The sequence below is a fragment of the Aulonocara stuartgranti genome, assembly GCF_965226115.1.
Source record: "Aulonocara stuartgranti genome assembly, chromosome: 6".
NCBI lineage: Eukaryota > Metazoa > Chordata > Actinopteri > Cichliformes > Cichlidae > Aulonocara > Aulonocara stuartgranti.
In genome coordinates this window covers 37,457,130-37,479,078 of record NC_138944.1, presented here as the reverse complement: position 1 = coordinate 37,479,078, position 21,949 = coordinate 37,457,130, and the positions used below count along the sequence as shown (strand labels likewise).

Genomic DNA, 21,949 nt, shown 5'->3' with positions numbered 1-21,949 from the left:
GTGACGGAAACAAATTATCAAAAATTTCAAAGAATTTTCATGTATTTTGTAAATTAATAGCCTGGGAATAGGAAGTTTGCTCAAATTAAGCATAAATTTAAGAGCAAAGTATTCTTTAATGCAGATTAAATCTCAGAACTCTGAGATTTAATCCCCAGCTCTAACCTCAACCCTGCCTAACCCTAAATAAAGTCTTAACCTTCAATCGGCCCTTTAAATTCGCAAAGTGCAATGTCCTCACTTTAAAGAGATTTTAAGAGGTCCTCACAAATGAGAAGAACAAGAACACACACACACACACACACACACACACACACACACACACACACACACACACACACACACACACACTGCTGGTCTAAACTGTGAAAATGTGAGTCTGGTAAGCAGCAAAGTGAATACATCACACACTAACTAATGCCTCTGTCACCTTTAACCTCTAGTGTGTGTTCATGTCAAGAAATGGAGCAAGATGACCTTCGACATCATTGTGGATTTAAGATTGAAGACGACAGTTTCTTACCGGACTGCTTTCAAAAAGTAGGTGGGAACTTCGGATTATTTTATTTACCAATTTAAACAACAATGAGTTTGCTGCCATCTTTGCCATCTGCATTACCAACGGGACACATGTATCAACAGAAATGTTTGTTACTTTTTGGTGTGTTTGCACGTGTGAACACACACACACACACACACACACACACACATATATATATTAGGGGTGCAACGATATTCGTATCGATATTGAACCGTTCGATACAGTGCTTTCGGTTCGGTACGCATATGTATCGAACAATACAAAATTTGTAATTTATTTTATCAACTTTCGTTCTGACGATGCTGTCTGTGTTGAGCGCTCAGTGAATCTGCGTTCGACTACTCCGCCTAGGGTCGACAGTGCAGCCTAGGCGGAGTAGTCGAACGCAGATTCACTGAGCGCTCAACACAGACAGCATCGTCAGAAGGAAGAGCGCAGGGCAAGCTAGCGAGACAGAAGTTAAGCTCTCCTTACAACATGGACCTCCCCCACCCTCATTCAGATCTGGCGTTTGGAATTGTTTTGGTTTTCATGTGACGTATGACCCTGAAGGTAAGCCAGTCATGGACTAAAGTAAAACAGTATGTTGGATGTGCCATGCAATGCTCAATTACATGGGTGGGAACTAGTGTGTTAGCGCAGTTAGCTCGTTAACGTGTTGGCCGTCTAGCCCCATGCACGGGCGATCGGCGGTAGCTCGTTAACGGAGATTTGCCGTGTTGTGGCGTTAAGGTCATTTCAACGAGATTAACCTGAAAGCACTAGTGGGAACACAACGAATATGACTGCACATTTACGCCGACATCATCCTAGTGCAAAGACAAGTGGAAGCAGAAAAAAAACAAGCAAGCATGCTACTAACTTTAGCCGAGTCATTTAGACAGCTGTTTAATATATGCTGCTGAGAATATAGCCCAGAAGAAGCGGATAGTATAGCAGTATATACAGAGGCAGAGACATTTCTCTGTAATAAACTCTCTTTTCCAAAGATGAGTGATTCCTCAATCAGATACAGGGCTTGCAATATCGCTAGCCCGACGTCCTGGAGCTAGCGATTTTTTTCAGTCGGGGTACCAAAATCTATCTCTGCCCTGCCCGTCGGGCTATTGTAGGAAGTAAAAATATATGTCAATGCTTTTGCATTCGTTCGGAAATGTAGCTGGGTAATTATGTCATTGGCATCGGTGAGCCACTGTCAATATGTGACATATTGAAATCGCGTTTGAATTTGCGCTTGTTTTTTTGCTTTCACTTTGCAATCGTGCGAACTGTGTATAGGGAGCAACAGCACTGATCTGTGAGTGATGATAATTTGCGCACCAATTCCTCTGACATCGTCTTATTAATCGTTAGCTTACTATCAAACATGACAAGTGAAATCTCCCGCAGCTTAAACATGTGAGAGGTTGATCGTGCAGAGAATCGCTGAGCTTATGTGAGTGCGCGTGTAAAAGCAGCAGGATTTATATTTGACTACGATGACCTGGATGACTGAGAACCTTCACAGACAGATATATATTTTAGTTCTGCTGAGCCAAATAAGACAGGTCAGGGTGAAGAAGTGACAGCCAAAGAAAAGCTTACCACAAAACGGAGAAGTTATGACAAATCAGACTATAAGGCAAAAAGAAAGTGCAGCTTTATGGTTTCATGGACAAAAGAATTTCTGTGGCTGCAATATGACGAGCTAAATAACCAGGGCTGCACATAAGTGGTCCGCAGGTGCGCATTCGCTGTCAAAATAAAAAACACGCACAAGGGTTAGGGTTAAATTTAAAAACTGTACTTTTGAGTTAAAATATATATTTATAATTTTAATAAATGACAAATTAAAAAGGCATGAACATTTTTTTTGTATCGAAAAAATATCGAACCGTGACACCAAAGTATCGAACCGAACCGTGAATTTTGTGTATCGTTGCACCCCTAATATATATATATATATATATATATATATATATATATATATATATATATATATATATATAGTGTGTTTGTTTTTTGTTCTTGAATTCGACATAGAAACGTGTTGTGATTAATCGTAATTTTTTGTGAAATGTAATTTTGTGAAATGAGAATGTTAGTATTGTGCAGTATTTCAAAAAAATTTTCTTGACAAGATAAATCTGAAGACCATATATTGAAGCACTATAGAAATCCAAAGCCACAAATAAACGCCTGTTTTATTAGCATTAGTGTTATTTAGTATTTTTTAAAAAGCTTTTGCTATAAAGTGTCTAGTGATCCTGTCAATCAATTGTTATAGGTGATATTATTCAGATGATTGACGTTTGATAGTTTTGTAAATTTAGATGCCAGACTGAAGTGGAAATTTGCACAGCTCTTACATATAAATTAAATAACTGCACTTGACCATAAAAAGGTCAAATTTGTGCTTATTTTCCTAAATTGAGACTACTTTGAAAGGAAACAGATTGATATGACAGAAGACTGAGCTTTAGTGAAGAAATAACTGAGCATTTTTCTGAGTTTATGCTTGATGGCAGGTTGAGAATTTCAGTAGTAGATCATCGTAAAAAGTTCTGTAACAACACTGTTGAACGTGATATTGTAAGATAATTAAATCTGGTTTGGTAGATGTTTTACATTGCTGAAAAAATGGAGTAATTCTCTCATCAATTTTGAATGTCAAAGCTTCTTTATTGTAAATGGGTCCTGAAATAATTAGCGCCTTTACTTCCTCCAACAAATCACTGTTTGCTGTTGCGATTTTTGGGGTAACAAAGAGAAGGCATACAGAGGCTTCTCACCACACAAGTATGACTAATGAGCTGGAGTTTGGTAGTTAGAGAAGGTTCTCCTACAGCAGGTGAAGAAAAGGAAGTTGATGATGATGAGGTCGACTCGTTGATTTCATGTCTCGAAAGGGAAGAAGTGTCTTATGTTACAAAACTGCATCTGAGCACAAAACACCAAAAAATGTCTGTTTTTCAGTGAAACAAATCCTACAGTGTGTGTACCTGTTTAGCTTGGTGTGTGTCTGCTGTGATTGAAACTATGTGTCTGGATGTGTGCGTGTGTGCACCACTGGTACTACACACACTCCTTGCAGCCACATTCCACAGGCTTCTCCACGTCCTGCGTAAACGAGGTGCCGTCGTCGCATTCGAAGGTGAGCCGCCGGCGTCGCACCCTCAGAGGAGCGCAGCAGGAGGCGGCGCTGATGTCCGGCTTCGCTGTCGTTTGGCAGCGACCTTGACATTCAACCCAGGAAAAAGGTTTTGACGTCTGGCAGAGGATGGTGCCACGCTGCAGCCGGTGGTAATCCCTGACTGGCTCGCCTCGACATGGGGACTCTGTGGGAGGTAGCACAGGCAGATGGATAAAAGAGGGTCCAACTGTGTTTCCATAAGGTAAAGATGAAAAATATTTGACCTTTTGCGTGATCAAACTTTTAAATTTGAACTTTTTCTTAAAGTGTGAGACACAAATAAAAAATGAAAAATGCAAAAAACTGAAGAGTGGCCAAACTAACTATTAACAGAAATCATTTTTTTAGTGTTTCATAGTGTTTAACTCATCTGTCTTTGATTAAAAGAAACTACCGTCTTTCTACTGCACAGAAACTACCATCTGAGACCATAAACACAGTTTATGGTAGTTTGACGTGTGAGCGATTACACTATGTTATTCATTTAGTAAATTATGATTCACAGAATGAGTCAAGAGAAACAGTGGTAGAGAAATAGGTTATGCTTTGAACTGGGTCCACCCTGTAAAGGACAAGTTGCTACCTGTAAGCGTGCAGCATCCCTCAGTTTTTTCTCACCCAGCTCTCTTGTCAGGTCCAGTTTCTAATGACCACAGTCTCTGGGGTTCTTTCTTAAAATAAGCTCTATAACAAATTTGTTCTATAAATATCTTGCAGATTTCTGCGATGTTTAATTTTGAAGCTGTGAAATTTTATTTGTGAATCAGTATAATTGTCTTTAATTCTCATTTGAATCCTTTATTACGGTAAGACTTTCTAATTTGTGTTGTGACATCTGAAATCTTTTTAACTATTTATTTGTAACAGAGCAGCTGAGCAGACAGGCGAGCAAAGCGAGAGAGCCGGGGAAACAACATGCAGGAAAAACCTGGGATACTTCAGCATATGGTTGCATGCTCAGCCCGGTGAGCTATACTGGCCTTTTTATTTTGGAAGCACTTTGAGACTATGGCTGTCACATGAAATATATATAATGATAAGTAAAAACTTAACTTTTAAAATATCAAGTAGAGTATAATTTAATACCCATGAAATCATGATACATGTTTTAAAGGCTGGCATTATTTTCTTAAATACATAAACCTCTCAGCACCCTGTAACAATTTCAAATACCGACTGCTCATCCCGACTCACCTATATCACAGCTCTCTCCAGTGTACCCCTGCTCACAGATGCACCTTTCTCCATCCTCTGTCGTCTGACACTGGCCATGCAGACACTTCAGACCCCGGCATGAGCCCGTGGGCTCCTTCTGGAGGTTACACAGTGCACCGTAATATCCCTCCTCGCAGTCACAGCGGTATGTTTCTGCATCCAGCACCACGCACACACCCTTCACACACCTGGAATTAAAAGAAGCAGATGAGGAAAAGAATCAGTATTAAAAAAGGATTTTATAAATGTTACAAAAACCACTTTGAGTAATGAGGGAAGACATTTGGAAGCACACGTCCTGTACTAAGCATGTAACATGCCACGATAAGTGCTGCTCACTTGCTGCCTTCACAGGGGTTGGCACCAGCTGCTAGAGTGACAACATCCACTCTAGTAAGACCTCCTGTTACTGGCTGGTCACAGTGTTGTCCTGTCCAACCTTGCTGGCAGTGGCACTGAGGGCCCTGTGAGAGAGAAGACATCTGTGCTTTACTCGTTTTCTACGAAACTGCAGTTCTTTAATACACTATGTTCAGTTCGATACAATTTTATTCATACAGAATCACATCAGAACCACAGTTGCCTCAAGGCCTTTTATATTGTAAGGTAGAGACCCTACAATAACAGAGAAAACTCCAATGATTAAACAACCTCCTACAAACAAGGACTTGGCAACCGTGGGAAGGAAAAACTCCCTTCACAGTTCAGGGAGGGGCAGCCATCTGCAGCAACTCGTTGGGGATAATGGGAGGAAGACAGGACAAATAAAAAACTGTGTGTATAACCTAATTTATATTAGCTCAGTAATAGCTTGATTACACCCAGAAGCACTGAGCTAGCATTCATTCATTCAGGAAAACAGGAAATTTAAAAGTGATCTGGAAACTAGAGCTAAATTAAATCATAATCACACTGTGACACTTTGACAACATTCTTTGTAAATTACATGTTTGTCTCCTAATTTATGTAAAAAATATGCTTTAATTTAACATCTATGCCATTATTACGTTTGCAAGAGGTTTCACTGCTGACAGTGTGTTGCTACCTGTGGACCGTTGGGTTGGCAGATGCCGTGCAGGCAGTAGAGTTTGCGACAGGCTTTGCAGCCCGGCACCACCCCCAGCTTCATGTGGCTGCGAGTGAAGTCCTGCAGCTCGTGGTTGATATAAAGGTTCCTGATGCAGCCGTGGAAGCTTGACATGTTGAGGGTCTGAGAGGAGAGACCCAGAGAGGCTGGCATCACTTCCTCAGGCATACCTGGACAGACAGAAAATCAATTGGTTATGTCAGAATATTCCACAAAACTGTGGAGCATGAATACAAAGGTTCATGTCTGAACTGAGGTGTGAAGCCCTGGTCCTACCTCCCACATACAGACGGGCCTTCCCTGTTGCTGGATGACTTCCTCCCTGACTGTCCAGTGTTGTTGGCTCTCCTCCATCCACTGACAGGTTCACCATCCGATTAAAGGTCACCAGCTCTAGCGTGTGGAAATGCCCATCGTTGACAGTCTCTGTGCTATTATGGAGGAGGCAACAACATTGCATTATGTTTTAGGCACTATGTAAAAATGTAACTGAGCGGAAGGACAGTGGAGCAGCTACGTCTTTTTGTCAGTGACTGTTTCCACTTTGATTTTAGCTGGTATTATTCAAATGAATAACAACTTGTCTTTCTTTCTCTTTTAGATACTAATGATCAGTCTAACCTTTAATCCAGGAAGCTGGTGAACTAATGTACAGTGCCCTAAACTAAACATTTGCCTCGTGGAAGTGGGGCCTGTCCCTGCATTCGCTGGACGAGTAACTTCAAGACTTTTCCATTTGGATGTTCAAAAAGAGGAAAAGAGTTGTGTAATAAGTTGTGCATATTAACCAAATCCAAAATCGGCCTGGTGACTGTTAAGAGCTTTAAACTCAAAGATGATTACTAGAGCAACTAAAAAAATATCAACAACAACTCTGGCCTCAGCCTATTCCCTGAACATTGATGATGACTAACATGCCAGTCAGTTTATAATGGCCATGAAAGGTTGCTATCATGCAGGCAGAGAAGAGGCCTGTCTTATCTGTAAAGGCAGATCGTTCCACAGTTTTGGAGCTGCTACAGCAAAAGTTTCCACTCAGTCCTGGGTACATTCAGGAATAGCCGATCAGCTGACCTGAGAGAGCGGTTGGGTGTATAAATCTGTAGCAGCTCAGAAAGATAAGATGGGGCTAGGCCATGGAGGGCTTTAAAAGCAAATAAAAGAAATTTCAAATGAATCCTTAAAGAAATGGGCAGCCAGTGAAGTGAAGCTAAAATAGGGGAGATGTGCGCAAACTTTCCAGTGCCAGTTAAAAGACGCGCTGCAGCATTTTGCACCCTCTGTAGATGAGTAATGTATGAAGCACTGATCCCTATATAAAGTGCATTACAGTAATCCAGCCGAGTGCTAACAAAGGCGTGGATTAATAAGGTAAACTTAACTCAAACCAGAACACGAATAGAAAACAAAATACAATGAAACTCAAACACTGGGTCACATGACCCAGTGTTAGACACTAACACTATCCCTATATCATTTTCTTTGTCTCTAATTTTAGTCACTTGTTACATTTTTTTCCAGTTTTCTCATCGCTCTTCTCTTCTCAAGTCTTTATCTGTTCGTTTCTTTTTTTACATCTTGGTCCCAAAGCCCTCTCGTCTGCAGCTGCACATCACACAGATTTGCCCAAAGCACGTGTGTGCGGGAGGCTGCCAGCTGGCCGTGCCTCCTCCTTCTTAACACTGAACCATGCAAACATTTAAGCACTTGATACCTGATCAAGTGGACTCTCAACTATAAAGTGTCCTCTGGCTGAATCTGTGATTAAATCAGAAAACCCACAGCGCTGATGTCATGTGTCCACATTCCCAAATAAAGCAGGACTGTCTCTGAGCAACGACACAGACCTAACGGGCGCTGAGCATGGTTGCTGAGCTACAGTGAGCTGAGAGGATGATGAGGGCCTGACAGGAGTCCAGTGGATTATTCAGCTCAACAAACTCTCAGCTTTTGAACTTCTGATGATCAGAATACAGTAATCAACATGCAGCAGTTTGCGTGAATCAGAGGGTTGAGTGTAATGTTAAACATGTTGAGCTGGTCAAATTCAGGTGCCAATCATGACCCTCACACGGTACAACTTCAGTGCTTAGTCTAAATGTAGTGCACATTTACTTCCTGTCTTTAGGAGAAATGAAGCATTTGATTGTTTATTTTACTGCATTAAAACAACTGAAACCCACATTTTTTTACCTTTAAATTTAACAAATGTCTGGTTCCATTTTTCCTGCTAACATATGAGATTAGTAAACTAGTGAATAAAGTTTAAGCATTCTTACTGGGAATGCAATATGAAATATGAACGATTCCTTCTTACCAAGAGGGAGTCATTCATATTTTTCAGAACTATACCATGGTTATTCTTAGATGTGCTTGATTGAATGCTTGGTTTTTAGTAAAGTGTTATGTCCTTAGTTCACAGCATGAACCCAAGCTTGCACATTCCCAGAAAATCAGCCTGATAATGTCTTCTTTGTCAAAATCCACTGTAGAAACAGGATATTTATTTCAGATTTGCACTGCCTCATTGTTGGTCTCTCTGTGTCACCAGATTTAATAAAACGCAGCTTTTGGCCTGGTGGATCAACTGGATGTCTTCAAGGAAACATTATTTGTAGTATAAAATTCTCTCTTTATAATTCATTTGAAAGTGTTTCTGTGGTTCAGCTACAAATGAGAGACTGTAATACAAAAGGGGGATTTAGATAAAATAGATGGATGTTTTAGAACACTGAATCAAACTGTTCAACACAGTGTGGAGAATTCATAGTCATGATATGAAAAACCTTTAAGTAATGCGTTGCCAAGTTAACTAGCGTGCACCAGCCTGTGCAGTCACCTGATATCACTTTGTACCTCAAGATGTGGCAGTAAGTCACTTAGTCCAATTTGAGAGGAAGTAGCTGTGCTTAGTAAACTTCTTTTCTATAGACAGTCTATGATTCTGACCACTTCTCACTCATGCTGAAGGAGTCAGTGAATTAAACTGCGACAACAAACAAAAGACCAGCTGAAGCTTTTGGCAGGATGGAGATGAAAGCCTGCCAGCAAAGCACCTCTTTTCCCCATGCCCACCCCCTAGCCAGCTGCGTCAGGCAACACCAAGACCTGCAGGCACGGTCTGTCCAACAAGCTGAAATCAAGTAGCATCGAGAAGATCATTATTCAGGTTGTTCATTGGGTGATTTATATGCTGTAGCAAAGTTCAGCATTGGTAAATGCAAACACTGGTTACTCTATTGTCCGTGCACCCATAGAAATGACAGGCAGCCAAGTTAAAAAAACAAAAATGGCATTGCTTAAGATCCAGAACTGCTACTGAGCACTAAATGAGGGATGCTGCACATTGCAGCTTTAGAGTACTGTGAAACTGTCTTTCAGTTTGCCAGTTATACAGACATTTAATCTAATTTCAAGTTATACCCCTGATTACTACGGATATACTACAATATACTACTGATTTTGTTTCTGGAAATATTTTTGCGATTGTGTTGTGTGAGGAAATTGTGTGTGAGATTAACCTCTGACACTGTGCTTAGAACATATTACCCTGCTTTTCTAAATGTTTCCCTAATATGTCTATTTAAGCATATTCATGAGAATCAGAAGGACCACCCATCAGCCATGGGTGACGGGTGGTCCTTCTGACCACTGTGTGTGTGTGTTTACCTGTAGATAGCAGTGGCAGGTTGGTTCCCTGGGTCATATGTGACCCTGACATGACCCTGATGGAGCTCCACAGCGATTGGCTCATTGTCCCCGTTATAGAGCAAGATACCATTTTCCTCTGCTGTTGACACCTAACGCACAGACACGCACAAAAACACACCAATAAAGGTCTGTGTGTGTGTGTGCCTGAACTTGCTGCTGCTGAAATTGATTTCTGACACTCTTCCGTGTCTGTCACCTAACACGTGCTCTCGCTAGGTGTGGACTTGTGAGCATGTTCTCACCTGTAGCGTGATGTTCGTTTGAGGCCAGTTTTTGACATCTTGAAGCTGAACATAAGAATCCCTGTCAACAAAGTTGACGCTGACCAGCTTCTCACAGTTCTGACCCTCAAAGCCTGGCAGGCACTGACACACTGCAGTTCCCAGCTTTTCCTCACAGAGGGCACCGTTCTGACACTGAGCAAGCTGGCAAGGCAGCGGGGCAGGAAGGGCCACCTCACAAAACTCACCACTGAGGAGGAAAAAGAGGTCATAATAAAGGATATCAGACATGACATACAAAGAAATACAATGATCCCACTTCCTACCATGATAATCAAACCAGCACTATGGTCTTATGATGATAAAGGAAACTCACAGTACCCAGTTTCTTAGATTTGTATCTGCACAGTTCATAGTTTTTTAAGGTTGCCAGCACCTGTATCCCTGCGGACAAACACAACTGTAGCCATCCAGATGGTCAACACACTGGGCTCCATTCTGACATCGATGATCCACACACTCATTATAATCAATACCGCAGTCTGGCCCCACCCACCCTGGGATGCATACACACCTGGAACACAAACACACACAAATATGCATAAATACTAATTAACAAATGGTGTAGGATTTGGGGAAGTAAATAGAAACATTAGAAAAAATTAACTCTGTATATGTTTATCTGCATGTGTCTGTAATTTCTCTCTCATCTGGGATCCCAAACTTAGCCAAGTCTGAAGTAATTGTGTGTGTGCGTGTGTGCGCATTTTCACCTGGGGCCGTTTGGAGTGCTGACGCAGGTGGATTGATGCTGACAGGGGTTTCTACCAGGAGAGCAAACACCTTCCTCTTCTTCACACAGCAGACCTAAAACAGGTGTTACAGGAATCTGTCTGTGAAGGTTCTCAGTCATCCAGGTCATCGTAGTCAAAGGAGCTTGCAAAGAAAAGCGTCTGGACTTCTTTGCAAGCTCCTTTGACTGTTACAGGAATCCTCAATATGTTACTGTGATGGATCAGCTATGCAGCATTTTTCTAAGTGAACAGTTTGTAAAATGTAATAAATATTCAGATGCTGCTTTTGTACCCGTGTAGTTTGGAGGGCACAAGCAGGTGTAGTTGCCAACTCCGTCGACACAGGTGGCGCCACTCTCACAACCATGGTCCTCACAATCGTCCACGTTCACCTCGCAAAAAGTGCCATGGAAACCAAAAGCACATGCACAGCTTAAAAAAGAACAAAAGAAGAAACTTGACTATGAAGACGAAACATTTAGACAAATTCAAATATTTCCATGTGCTAAATGCATTAACGCGCTAATATCAAACGTTTATTAGCATGGTATATATTTTAGCATACTAATGTTTGAATCTTAGCAGGTGGGCTTGATTCTGCAACATGATGCCACATCCATCCACTAGACCAAATCTGTTGGTGGGGTTGGTAAAGAGGTTTTTTCTGCTACTTTCACCAAATTTTTGTTACCTGAATCCTCTAGTCTGCTCATCACTCAGGCAGGTTCCTCCATTGGTGCAGGGATTGCTGACGCAGGCGTCAACTGGAGTCTCGCAGTGTTTGCCCTACACACCACATGCATGCAAACTGAATTGACAGCATATTTTTGATGAGCATAGACAAACAGATCAGGCCAAGCTGAGTAACCGGATGGGATTATCAGAGACAGATGTGATCTCAAAACAATCACAGACTACACACGAACACATAAAATATTGGATCAGTGGCTTTAAACATCAGATCTAGCTCTGTAAATATATTACTGTGGGACTGCCAGAGCTCATATTTTGATGATAAAGCTTAAGAAAACAATACAAACTCAAACTCAAACTGCAACAAGCAACACACACACACATAGTTGCATACCGTGAAGCCAGACTTGCAGACACAGGTGTACTGTTGTGTGTGGTGGACTTTGCAGATGCCCTGGTTCTGGCAGGGGGAAGACACACACGGACTACATTTGGCCTGAACAGATGACTCCACCAGACCTGATTTTACACAAACATACACAGCTGTAAAATCTATACAAGTCATTTTAACACACATGTGAGGCACACATGACAAATACACAAATGTATCAATCACAGGCAAGACGCAATGACCAATCCTAAATTTAGAAACAAAACATTTATGTTTTATTTTTCTTTAATTTCCAGATATAATTATTTCTGGTGCACAGTCCAGTGCACAGTAAATGGATACATTTATTTATAATGAATTATTTTGCTGTTAGATGAATCAATCAGAATGAAACACATGTATTTCTTTTTAAAGAAAAACATCTATTATGTTGTGTCTGTTTTTTGTTTTTTTTATTTAAACTGCTCTGCTTTGGCAAAAGCCTGAGGAACATTTGTATTCTGGTGTGTTGGTTGACATGACTCTGGTTTGAGCACACAGGCCAGAGTATCTGCATCTGATTTATAGCAAGTTTTACACATATGTGAGATACAGGGTTGGGTTGGACTGACTACGTGATCATTCTGCAACGCGGCAAAACTTGAGGTGCAGAACAGGTTTGTGTTATGTGAACCCTGTTGGGATTATAAGGCTGTGACACAGTGACTAATTGGGTTCAAAATAGATCCACTAACAGCTGTGACAGACGCATTAATAACCACTGTTTATTAATGTAATACAAAAAAAAAAGCCTGTCTACTTTATTATTTTGGATACTCCTACTGTTGTGTGCCAGCATGACAAGTGACAAATTATTAAACGGTTGCTTGTTTGCACTCTTTACAGAAGTGACATTTCCTACTATGTGCAAGACTCGTAAGAAGTGAAATGAAAAATTGTTCCTGTGCAATGACAAGAGAAGCTCCACCCTGTTTGCAAAAGGCTTCACAGAAGGTGTGAGAAATAATTAATTAGAGTGAACCGCCACAATAAATTTTACAGTGCAATAGTATTTTAGAAATACATCATTTAAAGTGTTAATGCACACAAAGTCTGATAGGAAGCCACTGAAGGAAAATTCACACTATGTTCACACCAGAAAGAGAGTGCGATTAAACCTCTGGGCTTGATGATGTTGGGGCCTCTTTTCTTTTCGCCGGTGCCATGTTTAAATTAAACTTTAACTCCGTGCACTCTTGTTTACAGCAGTTGCTGTTCCTCTTAGTAACTTTGTTGCCTTTTATTTCACAACTTTAAGTCAGTAGTTTTGCTTTGTTTTTTGTTTTTTTGATAAGCAGAAAAAGGCTAGAGAAAAACATAGGAGAAATCTGAATCCCTAACCTCTATCCACTGCTTTACAAGTCATTCAAAAGTCAAATGTTGATTAACAAATAAAGCCATCTGAGTGATATTACCAGCTGATGATGATTAAATGCACCTTCTTAACAACTTCTTGTTTTAATATTTGTATTAGTATGCTTCTGCTCTAAAAGATAAACAACAAACAGTGAAGGCAAGACAAATGCAAACAAATTAGATACTCCAAGAAAGGAGATTAAATTAAAAACAAAGAGTATAAAATTGCAAAGAGAGATAGGCAAAACCTCTAGAAACAGATTAAATAGACATTAAAAGGGCAACAAAGGCATAGAAGGGATTTAAAAATGACGAATGCTGTCAAATTTCAGTGAGACGATTATTTCACCAGGGGCGACTTCAAGATTTTTTGATGTGAACAGGTTAGGGATGCCCCATGGGAAATCACAAATACACTAAGCAATGAGAATTGGCTTAACATTTTTTCAGACTCTTGTGTATTCCCCTTTGTCCTAATACTGATGGTATTATAGCTGAATAAAGGCGGGAAGATGGTTTTACATTTACTTATATAAAAGTAACAACACCACAGTGTAAATGGTGGTCACACCAGATACTGACCGGTTCTGGGTCCCCAGACCCCCAATAGCGCAAAAAAACTGCACATTCAGGGTGGCCTTTTGTTGTGGGCAGTCTGAGGTACACCTGTGCACTACTCATGATGTCAGATCAGCATCCTGATGTGGCACACCTGTGAGGTGGGATGGATTATCTCAATATAGCAGATGTGCCCACTACCACACATTTGGACTGATTTGTGACCACTGTTTGGGAGGGATGGTTATATTGTGTATCTGGAATGAATTTTAGGTCTCTACGTCCATCCCATGGGGAATGGGAGCAAAAACAAAAGTGTTGCGTTTATATTTTTGTTCAGTGTATATACGGATACAAAACATTTATTTTTTACTACATTTAGTAAAAATGATAATTATTCTTTTTTTTCTTAAATCTACAATAATTAAAACTGTAATTGTGATTTTACTAATTTAATTTAACTCTAATTTAATTTTGAATTATTATTGCTCATTGTGGAATATTTGGTGTTTGTGAAGGCTGTGAGTCTAAAACAAACAGCTTGCCAGCGAAATTTAGCACATTTTTATTAAAGCAATTTTCTGCATACTTTAACTTCACAGTCAAAGACACGATCCACTATAGTGTCTTTAGCTGTTAGTGTGTGGGAGTAACAGCAGTCAACACCCTCTGAAGGTCAAACAGAAAAGAAAACCTTTCATTAAATATCATCTATTACGAAGCAACAGTATGTGGGCGTTGATCATTATACAAATTCAATTGCAAAAATCATATATGATGGAAATAGCCAATTAACTGTTTCTTTACAATTCACCCTACAGACAACAAATTATATTAGTGTTTCATGTGAACAGTTTTAGATTGAATGCTGAGCCAGTTTGGTGAAAGAGCAATTTTATAAACCAAGTAAAATATTTTATTCAGCTACAAAGTCTTATGAGATGCATAAAACTAAAGCTGCTGTAAGGTGCGCATGTTTTTCACTGCCAGCTTACCTACACACTGGAACTTGTTGGCAGGCGTGGTGAGCAGCAGCTTGCCCTCCATGCCGCGGGGGCCAGCACAGCGGGCGATACCAGGCTCCTTATAGCCGCTCTTCACCCACTCTGACAGCCACAGCAGACGGCAGTCGCAGTACAGCGGGTTGGCTCCAATTGCTCTGAAGAAATAAGCAGATGAAGAGTCCGCTCACTGATGGAGATAGTGAGACAGAAAACAGGTTTTGGAGGAAGGATGGGAGAACAGAAGCGAGTACACTGAAGGCACGAAAAGAGAAAATGAGGCAAGAGAGAAACTACAAAAGTTGGATTGAGTGGTAAGGTTTGAAGAGAAAAAAGGAGAGTGATGTTATAACGATGAGGTTTTAGAGTTACACGCCTTTTCTAACAGTTGGAACGCTACACTAATGCTGGATTTAACCAGTTAACCGCTGCATTGCATCACCTCTTCTGTTGACCTCTGTTAAAGTGCTTGGTAGGTGAGGAGTCCAGTTCCTACATGAAAGTGAAACGTTATCCTCACTCTTGCTGGGAGTTTAGCTGCTCCACAGTTTGGGTTTTTTGTTGTTTTCTAATGCTCTGAATGTCAAAATGGGTGACAGATCTTGAGTGCAGGCACTGATACTTTATTTTAAAAAGTATTTATTTATTTATTTACATGTTTTTAATGGAGCAATGTTGCTGGAATGCATACAGAATACACCTTGGCACCTCCCTGACATCATGTCCACATGTGATAACCAAGGTGATCCAGGACTATAACCTTCGATTACAGCTTGTATTATTCCTAACTGCACATTTATCATTTAGCATTAATGATACCTTTGCAAAAACAGAAAAGAAAAAACACAATAGACGACACTTCCTGTGGCAGCTGACAGAGTTCAATCTGCCAAAGACACTGATGTTACACTTCTACACCTCCATCCTCACCTCCTCCATCACCATCTGTTACTCTGAAGCCACTGCCAAGGACAAAGGCAGACTGCAATCTGCCATTTCTCCAGGACCTGTGCACCCTCAGGATCCTGAGGCATGCAGATGGATTTGTGGCAAACCCATGGGAGGAGTATATTAACATTTTTACCCAGACTCTTCTCCCTACTTAAAGCATATTTTCTTAATACTTAATATTGTGGACATTTACACACTCCACAGCTGGAACAATTTGATCTGCCTGAATGTATTTGACAGTGCTTTCACATTCTAGTTGTTTCCGCTCATATTTACATTTATCCATCGTAGCTTGTTGTAACAGTCTCTCCCCATGTTAGGCTGCCCATGTGTGTGTAAACTAATACAGACTGATTCACATTCTGCAGACTTGTGTCTGTTTTTAATGCAGGGCTACCCAAGGGCCTGAAGATCACGACCACTCAAAATTGGTTTCCGCCTTGTCTCTAGTGTGGGGGGGATTTCTCTGGATTTTCTGAATCTTTTAATGATATTATGATCTGTAGGGAATGAAATCTCTAAATTCTTTGTAGTTTCACAGTGAGAATCGCTGCTGAACTATTGACCCAGGCACTCTTTACTGGTGAAGACTTTTTCAAATGCAGGTAACTCTACCTGTCTGGGATGCTCTTATACTCCTGCTCCTTGCTGATCTGTTACTAACCAGCTGTGTCATGTTTCACCAGGTGTTTTTTTTGTCAGCATTACACAACTGTTTCACTTGTTTGAGAACTAACAATAAACAGTTTAAGGTTTTAAAAAATGATGTCATATGTTTGAAATCCTTTTAATAATTCACTCTCACTTCAACACTATGCACTCCATATTGTACATATGTGCCATTTCTTTGCACAATATTCAAACTGCTGACCTCTGTATATTTTGCATAGATGTATACACACACACACACACACACACACACACACACACACACACACACACGTGCATGTACATCCTTATAATTGTACATATATTTATTCTTATAATTCTCACATTCCTGCTCTTACATCTGGCTTGTTTCTTATGTTTCTTGTATTTTTGCACACCACTGTTGCTTGTGACACTTGCATACAAGGATCTCACTCACATGTGCTGTACCAGTGATGTGACGTGACAATAAAAGTGATGTGATTTGATTTAATAAAACCATACTGAACCCTGGTTTTGTATAGATTTAAATTTTAGAAATAAGGCTAAAGCCATTTCTTAGCTCACAGTAAGATCTGGAGTAATTTTGCTTTTAGACATTCCAGAAAGGAAATGAACCTGGCGTGATAACTTCCTGTGATAATGACAGCTTACTTGGGATAGAAATCTGAGAACTAGATTTTTGTCTGTTGACTGTGTGTATGCATGTGAAGAAAAGAAAACAGCCATTGTTATTTCATGTGACTGCAAGCGCTCTCAATGAATAACTTTAGAAAAAGTAGGATTATGAAGTGGGGAATGAAAGTATCAGGAGAATATAGCAGAAGAGAAGACGTAGAAAGAGGGGATTAAAATGAGTGAAAACAGGGACGAATGCGCTGATATCAGAGAGGAAGGAGGGTTGACCTTTAACAAAATGCGCTGCAATATTTTTCAAAGCCACAGGGTGGAGCTCTCAGACCTCAGTGCTCACACAGAGACAGTGTCACACATACTGACATGCTTGTGAAATTCTAAAAATGTATTCATGTATGAGTGGTCCACTTGATAAAATAATTGGAGACAAATGTGGGATCAAATACTACTCAATGCAAAAATGTCCCCACAATGACACAGAATACGGTCAGAGCATTTCAAGTCATGTGAGAGAAAAGTCAATTCTTATCAGTCGATTAACCTCCTAAGCTCTGGGCTTTTTTGTTTTTTAAATTTTCATCAGGAAAATAAACAAAGACTTCAGGTTTAGCAGCAGCTTTGCAATTGTAAAGCCACAGTGAGCCTGAAATCTCTTGGACTCTATGGCTCAGAAACACTTAAAGAACAATGAAGACAATGTGTTACTAGCCCACAGTGAGATTTAAACACCCTTACAGCAGTGAACTGTAACACTCATGTAGTTGAAAATGTAAGAGAAAATCTGCAATTCAACCAAATTCAATGAAATGGAAATGAAAAATAAAATCTGCTTCCATTTTGGTTTTGGTTTTTGAAATAGGAAGCCTCTTCACTCAGAATGTCACACGCATATTAACGTGTGACTTGTGCTTGAATACTAGATAAAGCCTGGACCCATTATGGGGATCTTTAGGGTGACGGGGGTTCTTCATGTTGTTTGTTAAGACTGCATTGTTCTAGTACCACATCATCACCACCACCTTATCCATGACAGAAAATGAGAAAAATCAGAATTGGTGCAATTCAAAATTTTCTGTAGACCTTACTGGGGGGTTTTTAAATGCAAAATGTTAGCTATTATGTTTCAGGTAGCGCACTGCTGCAAATTCACAAAGGATTCAAATGCAGGCTCTACCTCAAGAAATTAAGAAATCATCACAGAGCAAAGCTAAAGTCGGTTTCTGCAGCGGAATAAGTGACGAGAGATCACTTTACAGCCCAATTTGTTCTCTTTACATACTGGGAGTCAGCAAGGTCCTATTGCAGAGATGATGCCATGCTTCAGAAGTCAAAATGCCCCCCACACACACACACCTCATTTTACATCCTTTTTGCTCACATTTAATCATCCTTCTCTTTCCTTCCTTCTCCTTCTTTATCTTTATCTTGCCCTTCTCGAGCCATCTCCATTTTGCCTCTCTTCCCTCTATCCACTATCTCTGCAGATCATCACGTGTAATACTTGCATGAAGATGATTATGCTGTATATGCTCTCTTTCTCTCTCTCTCTCTCTCTCTCTCTCTCTCACACACACACACACACACACACACACAGGCCTCAGATCAATAGAGCTATGGGAAGCAATGGATCTCTTCAGCTAATTAAATCCAGCAGCAAACCACTTCACTTGAAACCACTCATTCTCTGGGAACTGGACTTTATCTGAGTGGAACCATAAAAGCAGGGAAATGAACATGCATCTCTCTCTCTCACACACACACACACACACACGCACGCACACACGGACACACACACACACACACACGCACACATGGACACACATACACATACACACAGACCTCATTCTGTCAGTAAGGACAGACCCCACTCTCCTACTGTTGCAGCCAGTTGGTGCTGTCATTGTGTATGTACTGTAAGCCTGTGTGTGATGTGTGACTGCATTTATAAAGACTTACAGGTGAGACAAGGAGACCACATCACTGAAGATACCCTCCTGCAGCTCAGAGATGTCGTTGCCATGGAGAGAGCTGGAAGACAGATACACTTACGGGTCAGAAAAGGTTATAAATAGTTAAACTGAAAACTCAGTGACCACAGTGACTCTGACAGCAACTCTCATTCACCTCAACAACAGAGGGACATTTAAAGTCCTAAAACAGATGATGGCTTATTATAAAACGAAGAAGTTACAGTGATGTGGTTTGGCATGTCGCACGTATGATACTGTGTGTGTATGTGCGTGAGCACGTGTGTGTGTGTGTGTGCTCACAGCAGTCTAAGCGAGCGCAAGCCACCCAGTGCCAGAGGAGGGATACAGCGCAGTTCATTGTAACTGAGGATCCTGGAAGAGAAGAAAAGATCAAATTAAATGCAGCAGAACCAAAGATGGTGTGTGTTTTACTCCACAATGCAACCCACACAGCAGCAGTTGGTAAAGTCTGACTGCTCTTGCAGTGGAAGAGGCTCCAGCCCCCTGTGACCTTGAACTGGATAAGCAGTTAAGAAATTGCATGAATGCATGGATATAAATTGCTGCAGCACTGGAAGTTGAACGAGAGTGAAATTGAAGATTCACAGACAGGTCAGACAGACCTACATTCCTATCCTCACCTATGGCCATGATCTGTGGGTAATTGACTAAGAAAGAATAAAATTGCAGACACAAGTGGGAGAAATTAGCTTCCTCCACAGGGTGTCTAAAGCCACTGCTCCTGCAAATCAACATGTTTAAGTAGTTTAAGTAGTTCTGGCGTGTGACTAGGATGCTGGGGCTCCTCAGTAGCCTGTCGGTAAAGCCCTGGGGCAGGCCAAGGACGTGGTAAAGAGATCTTGTCTCTCTGCTAGTTTGTGAACGTAGTGGTTTCATTCTGAAAGAGCTGAGGGCAGTGGTAGAGGAGGCCTGGGCATCTCTGCTTAGACTGCTGCCCTGTGACCCAAATAAGTAGTAGAAAATGGATGGATGAATGGATGGACAGTGACAGTTTGGCTGAAGATTTGGAGTCTGAACCCTCTAGCCTCAACTAGAGACAAAGAGTGGAAAACAGAGGTCTGGGAAGATTGCTTGTTTTGAACTCCTTTTAACTTTTCAAACTTTTCACATCCACCCAATGTTGACTCCTGTGAGTCTACTTGAGGTGCTTTATGAGATGTAACACATTTCTATCTACCTTTATTCTGTTTGGGACCTTTAAACAGACTTTAAGGCCTAAAATCGGTTTGCTTTCAAAAAAACCCCAAAACAAAAATCATTTCATTGAACTTCTGGCCACATCCTTGAAACATGGTGTGGAAATTCAGTGACTACATCTTTTTTCGATGGCCTCCAAGACTCTTTCTCTGGCCACAATTTTCTCTTAGGTTAAGATTTCCACTTTGTACACAAGCAGAGTAAAAATGTGCTGACAACTGCCATGTCTGGTTTTTACAACCCAATGACCTTTCCTCAGGGGTGAAATAAATATTTTTAGCACCATTAGTTGGTCGACTTTAGGTTTTTCATGATTTGGGAAGAAATGAACATTTGAAAACAAGCATTTTCATTTTAACACAAGAAGCACTACAAACAATATCATTACATTTCATGTGTTGCAAACCAGAAGAACGTTTTGTTTTTAGAGTTCACAATATTACTCTTGTTTTGCTTTGTGTGAAGCAAAGGCTCCAGTGTTGTGGCAGCCTGGGGCATTCTAGCTTTTAAAAATCTGTCTCTCCAAACGCACCACATTTTAAAGGGGTTACATCTTAAAAAAAAAAAAAATAAAAGCAACATGGTAATCTCACAAACCCACTTTTCTTTCACAATTGAGCACAGAAATCCTATCAAAGGTTTAAAACGAGAAAATGTACCATTTTAAGAAAAATATCAGCTCATTTAGAATTTGATGTCCACAAAAACATTTCAGAAAAGATGGTGGCAACATAAGGTTGGAAACACAAGTGGTACTAAAAAGAGAAACAGATGGATTTTCCAACTAACTGGATTAACTGGTAACATGACTGGATATCAAAGTATTTCAAATTATCAGAAATTTCTGTTTCTGACAATTTCACAATAATGTTCTTCAATGTAAATTTGCAAAGACTTTGAATATCACATCGCCTTCAGTACATAATAATTTCAAAAGATTTGGAAAATCTGGAGAAATCTTTGTGTGCATGTGACAAGGCTGAAAAATGAATTAATTGGATGCTTGGGACACTACACTAGAAACAGGCTTAATTTTGTCATCACTGCTGGGCTTGGTCAGTGAACACAGTTTTCTTTGCATGAAGGATAAAGGTCTATAATGTCAAGGAGAAGATGTGATGTGGTAGAGATGTGGTATGATCCACAATCACCACTTTGTTCTCTGGACCAAAGATCATTTAAAATGAACTAAGGAAAAAAACTGTTCCGTGGTCAGAAAAATCTAAATTTTGAATTCTTCTAAAATAAATTTGGGTGCTGTGACTAAAGAGAAGAGCTATGTCTTGTCATCAGCAAACAGTTACAGGTCTGCGTCTCTGACAGTATACAGGCGCATTAGTACCTATGGAACTGGCTGCTTGGACATGAGGAAAGGCACCATCAATACAGAAAGATACTTTGCCTCAGTTTTTTGAGTTTGTTTTTTATTCCAGTGAACTATCAGCATTAAAGTTGGATTCTGGGTTTAAATTCAGACTCCTGAGTGCATTTGGGTCCACTTCCTGCTTCCCCGACAGCTGACCTTTGACAACCATGGCTTCATAGTAGAAATGCCTGAGTGCTGAACTGGCAGTCCACATGTTTAACAAAGGGAAAAGACATTTGGAGCATCATGAAACCCAATATGACAGTGATCACAGCTACAAAAATGGCAACTTTCCCAGAAGTCCAGCAGCTGCTCTCCTCAGTTTCCACATGTTTACAGACAGACCGGACGCTGCACAGTAATAAACAGATTTATTGCTGC

General features: G+C 40.4%; 1 protein-coding gene and 1 long non-coding RNA gene across 6 annotated transcripts in view; one reads left to right on the top strand and one right to left on the bottom strand.

The window, feature by feature from the left end:
* Positions 1-2,571: 2,571 nt before the first annotated feature.
* The window catches only part of LOC309708548 (slit homolog 1 protein-like), an 80,285-nt gene continuing 60,907 nt past the window's right edge, over positions 2,572-21,949 (bottom strand). For all 5 annotated transcript variants that reach the window (XM_082536668.1, XM_082536670.1, XM_082536669.1 and 2 more), the window contains 15 exons: positions 19,285-19,356; positions 18,971-19,042; positions 14,774-14,937; positions 11,829-11,953; positions 11,433-11,527; positions 11,034-11,173; positions 10,721-10,814; positions 10,384-10,521; positions 9,969-10,197; positions 9,685-9,815; positions 6,292-6,446; positions 5,974-6,185; positions 5,268-5,392; positions 4,908-5,116; positions 2,572-3,858 (listed from right to left, as the gene is read on the bottom strand). In XM_082536668.1, the coding sequence (XP_082392794.1) occupies positions 3,596-3,858; positions 4,908-5,116; positions 5,268-5,392; positions 5,974-6,185; positions 6,292-6,446; positions 9,685-9,815; positions 9,969-10,197; positions 10,384-10,521; positions 10,721-10,814; positions 11,034-11,173; positions 11,433-11,527; positions 11,829-11,953; positions 14,774-14,937; positions 18,971-19,042; positions 19,285-19,356 (2,224 nt within the window). In that variant the 3' untranslated portion in view covers positions 2,572-3,595. The remainder of the gene's footprint in view (positions 3,859-4,907; positions 5,117-5,267; positions 5,393-5,973; positions 6,186-6,291; positions 6,447-9,684; positions 9,816-9,968; positions 10,198-10,383; positions 10,522-10,720; positions 10,815-11,033; positions 11,174-11,432; positions 11,528-11,828; positions 11,954-14,773; positions 14,938-18,970; positions 19,043-19,284; positions 19,357-21,949) is intronic.
* Positions 3,771-4,998, top strand: LOC309708571. The gene is made up of 3 exons (XR_014277295.1): positions 3,771-3,915; positions 4,581-4,678; positions 4,919-4,998. It is a non-coding gene; the product is annotated as an uncharacterized lncRNA (long non-coding RNA).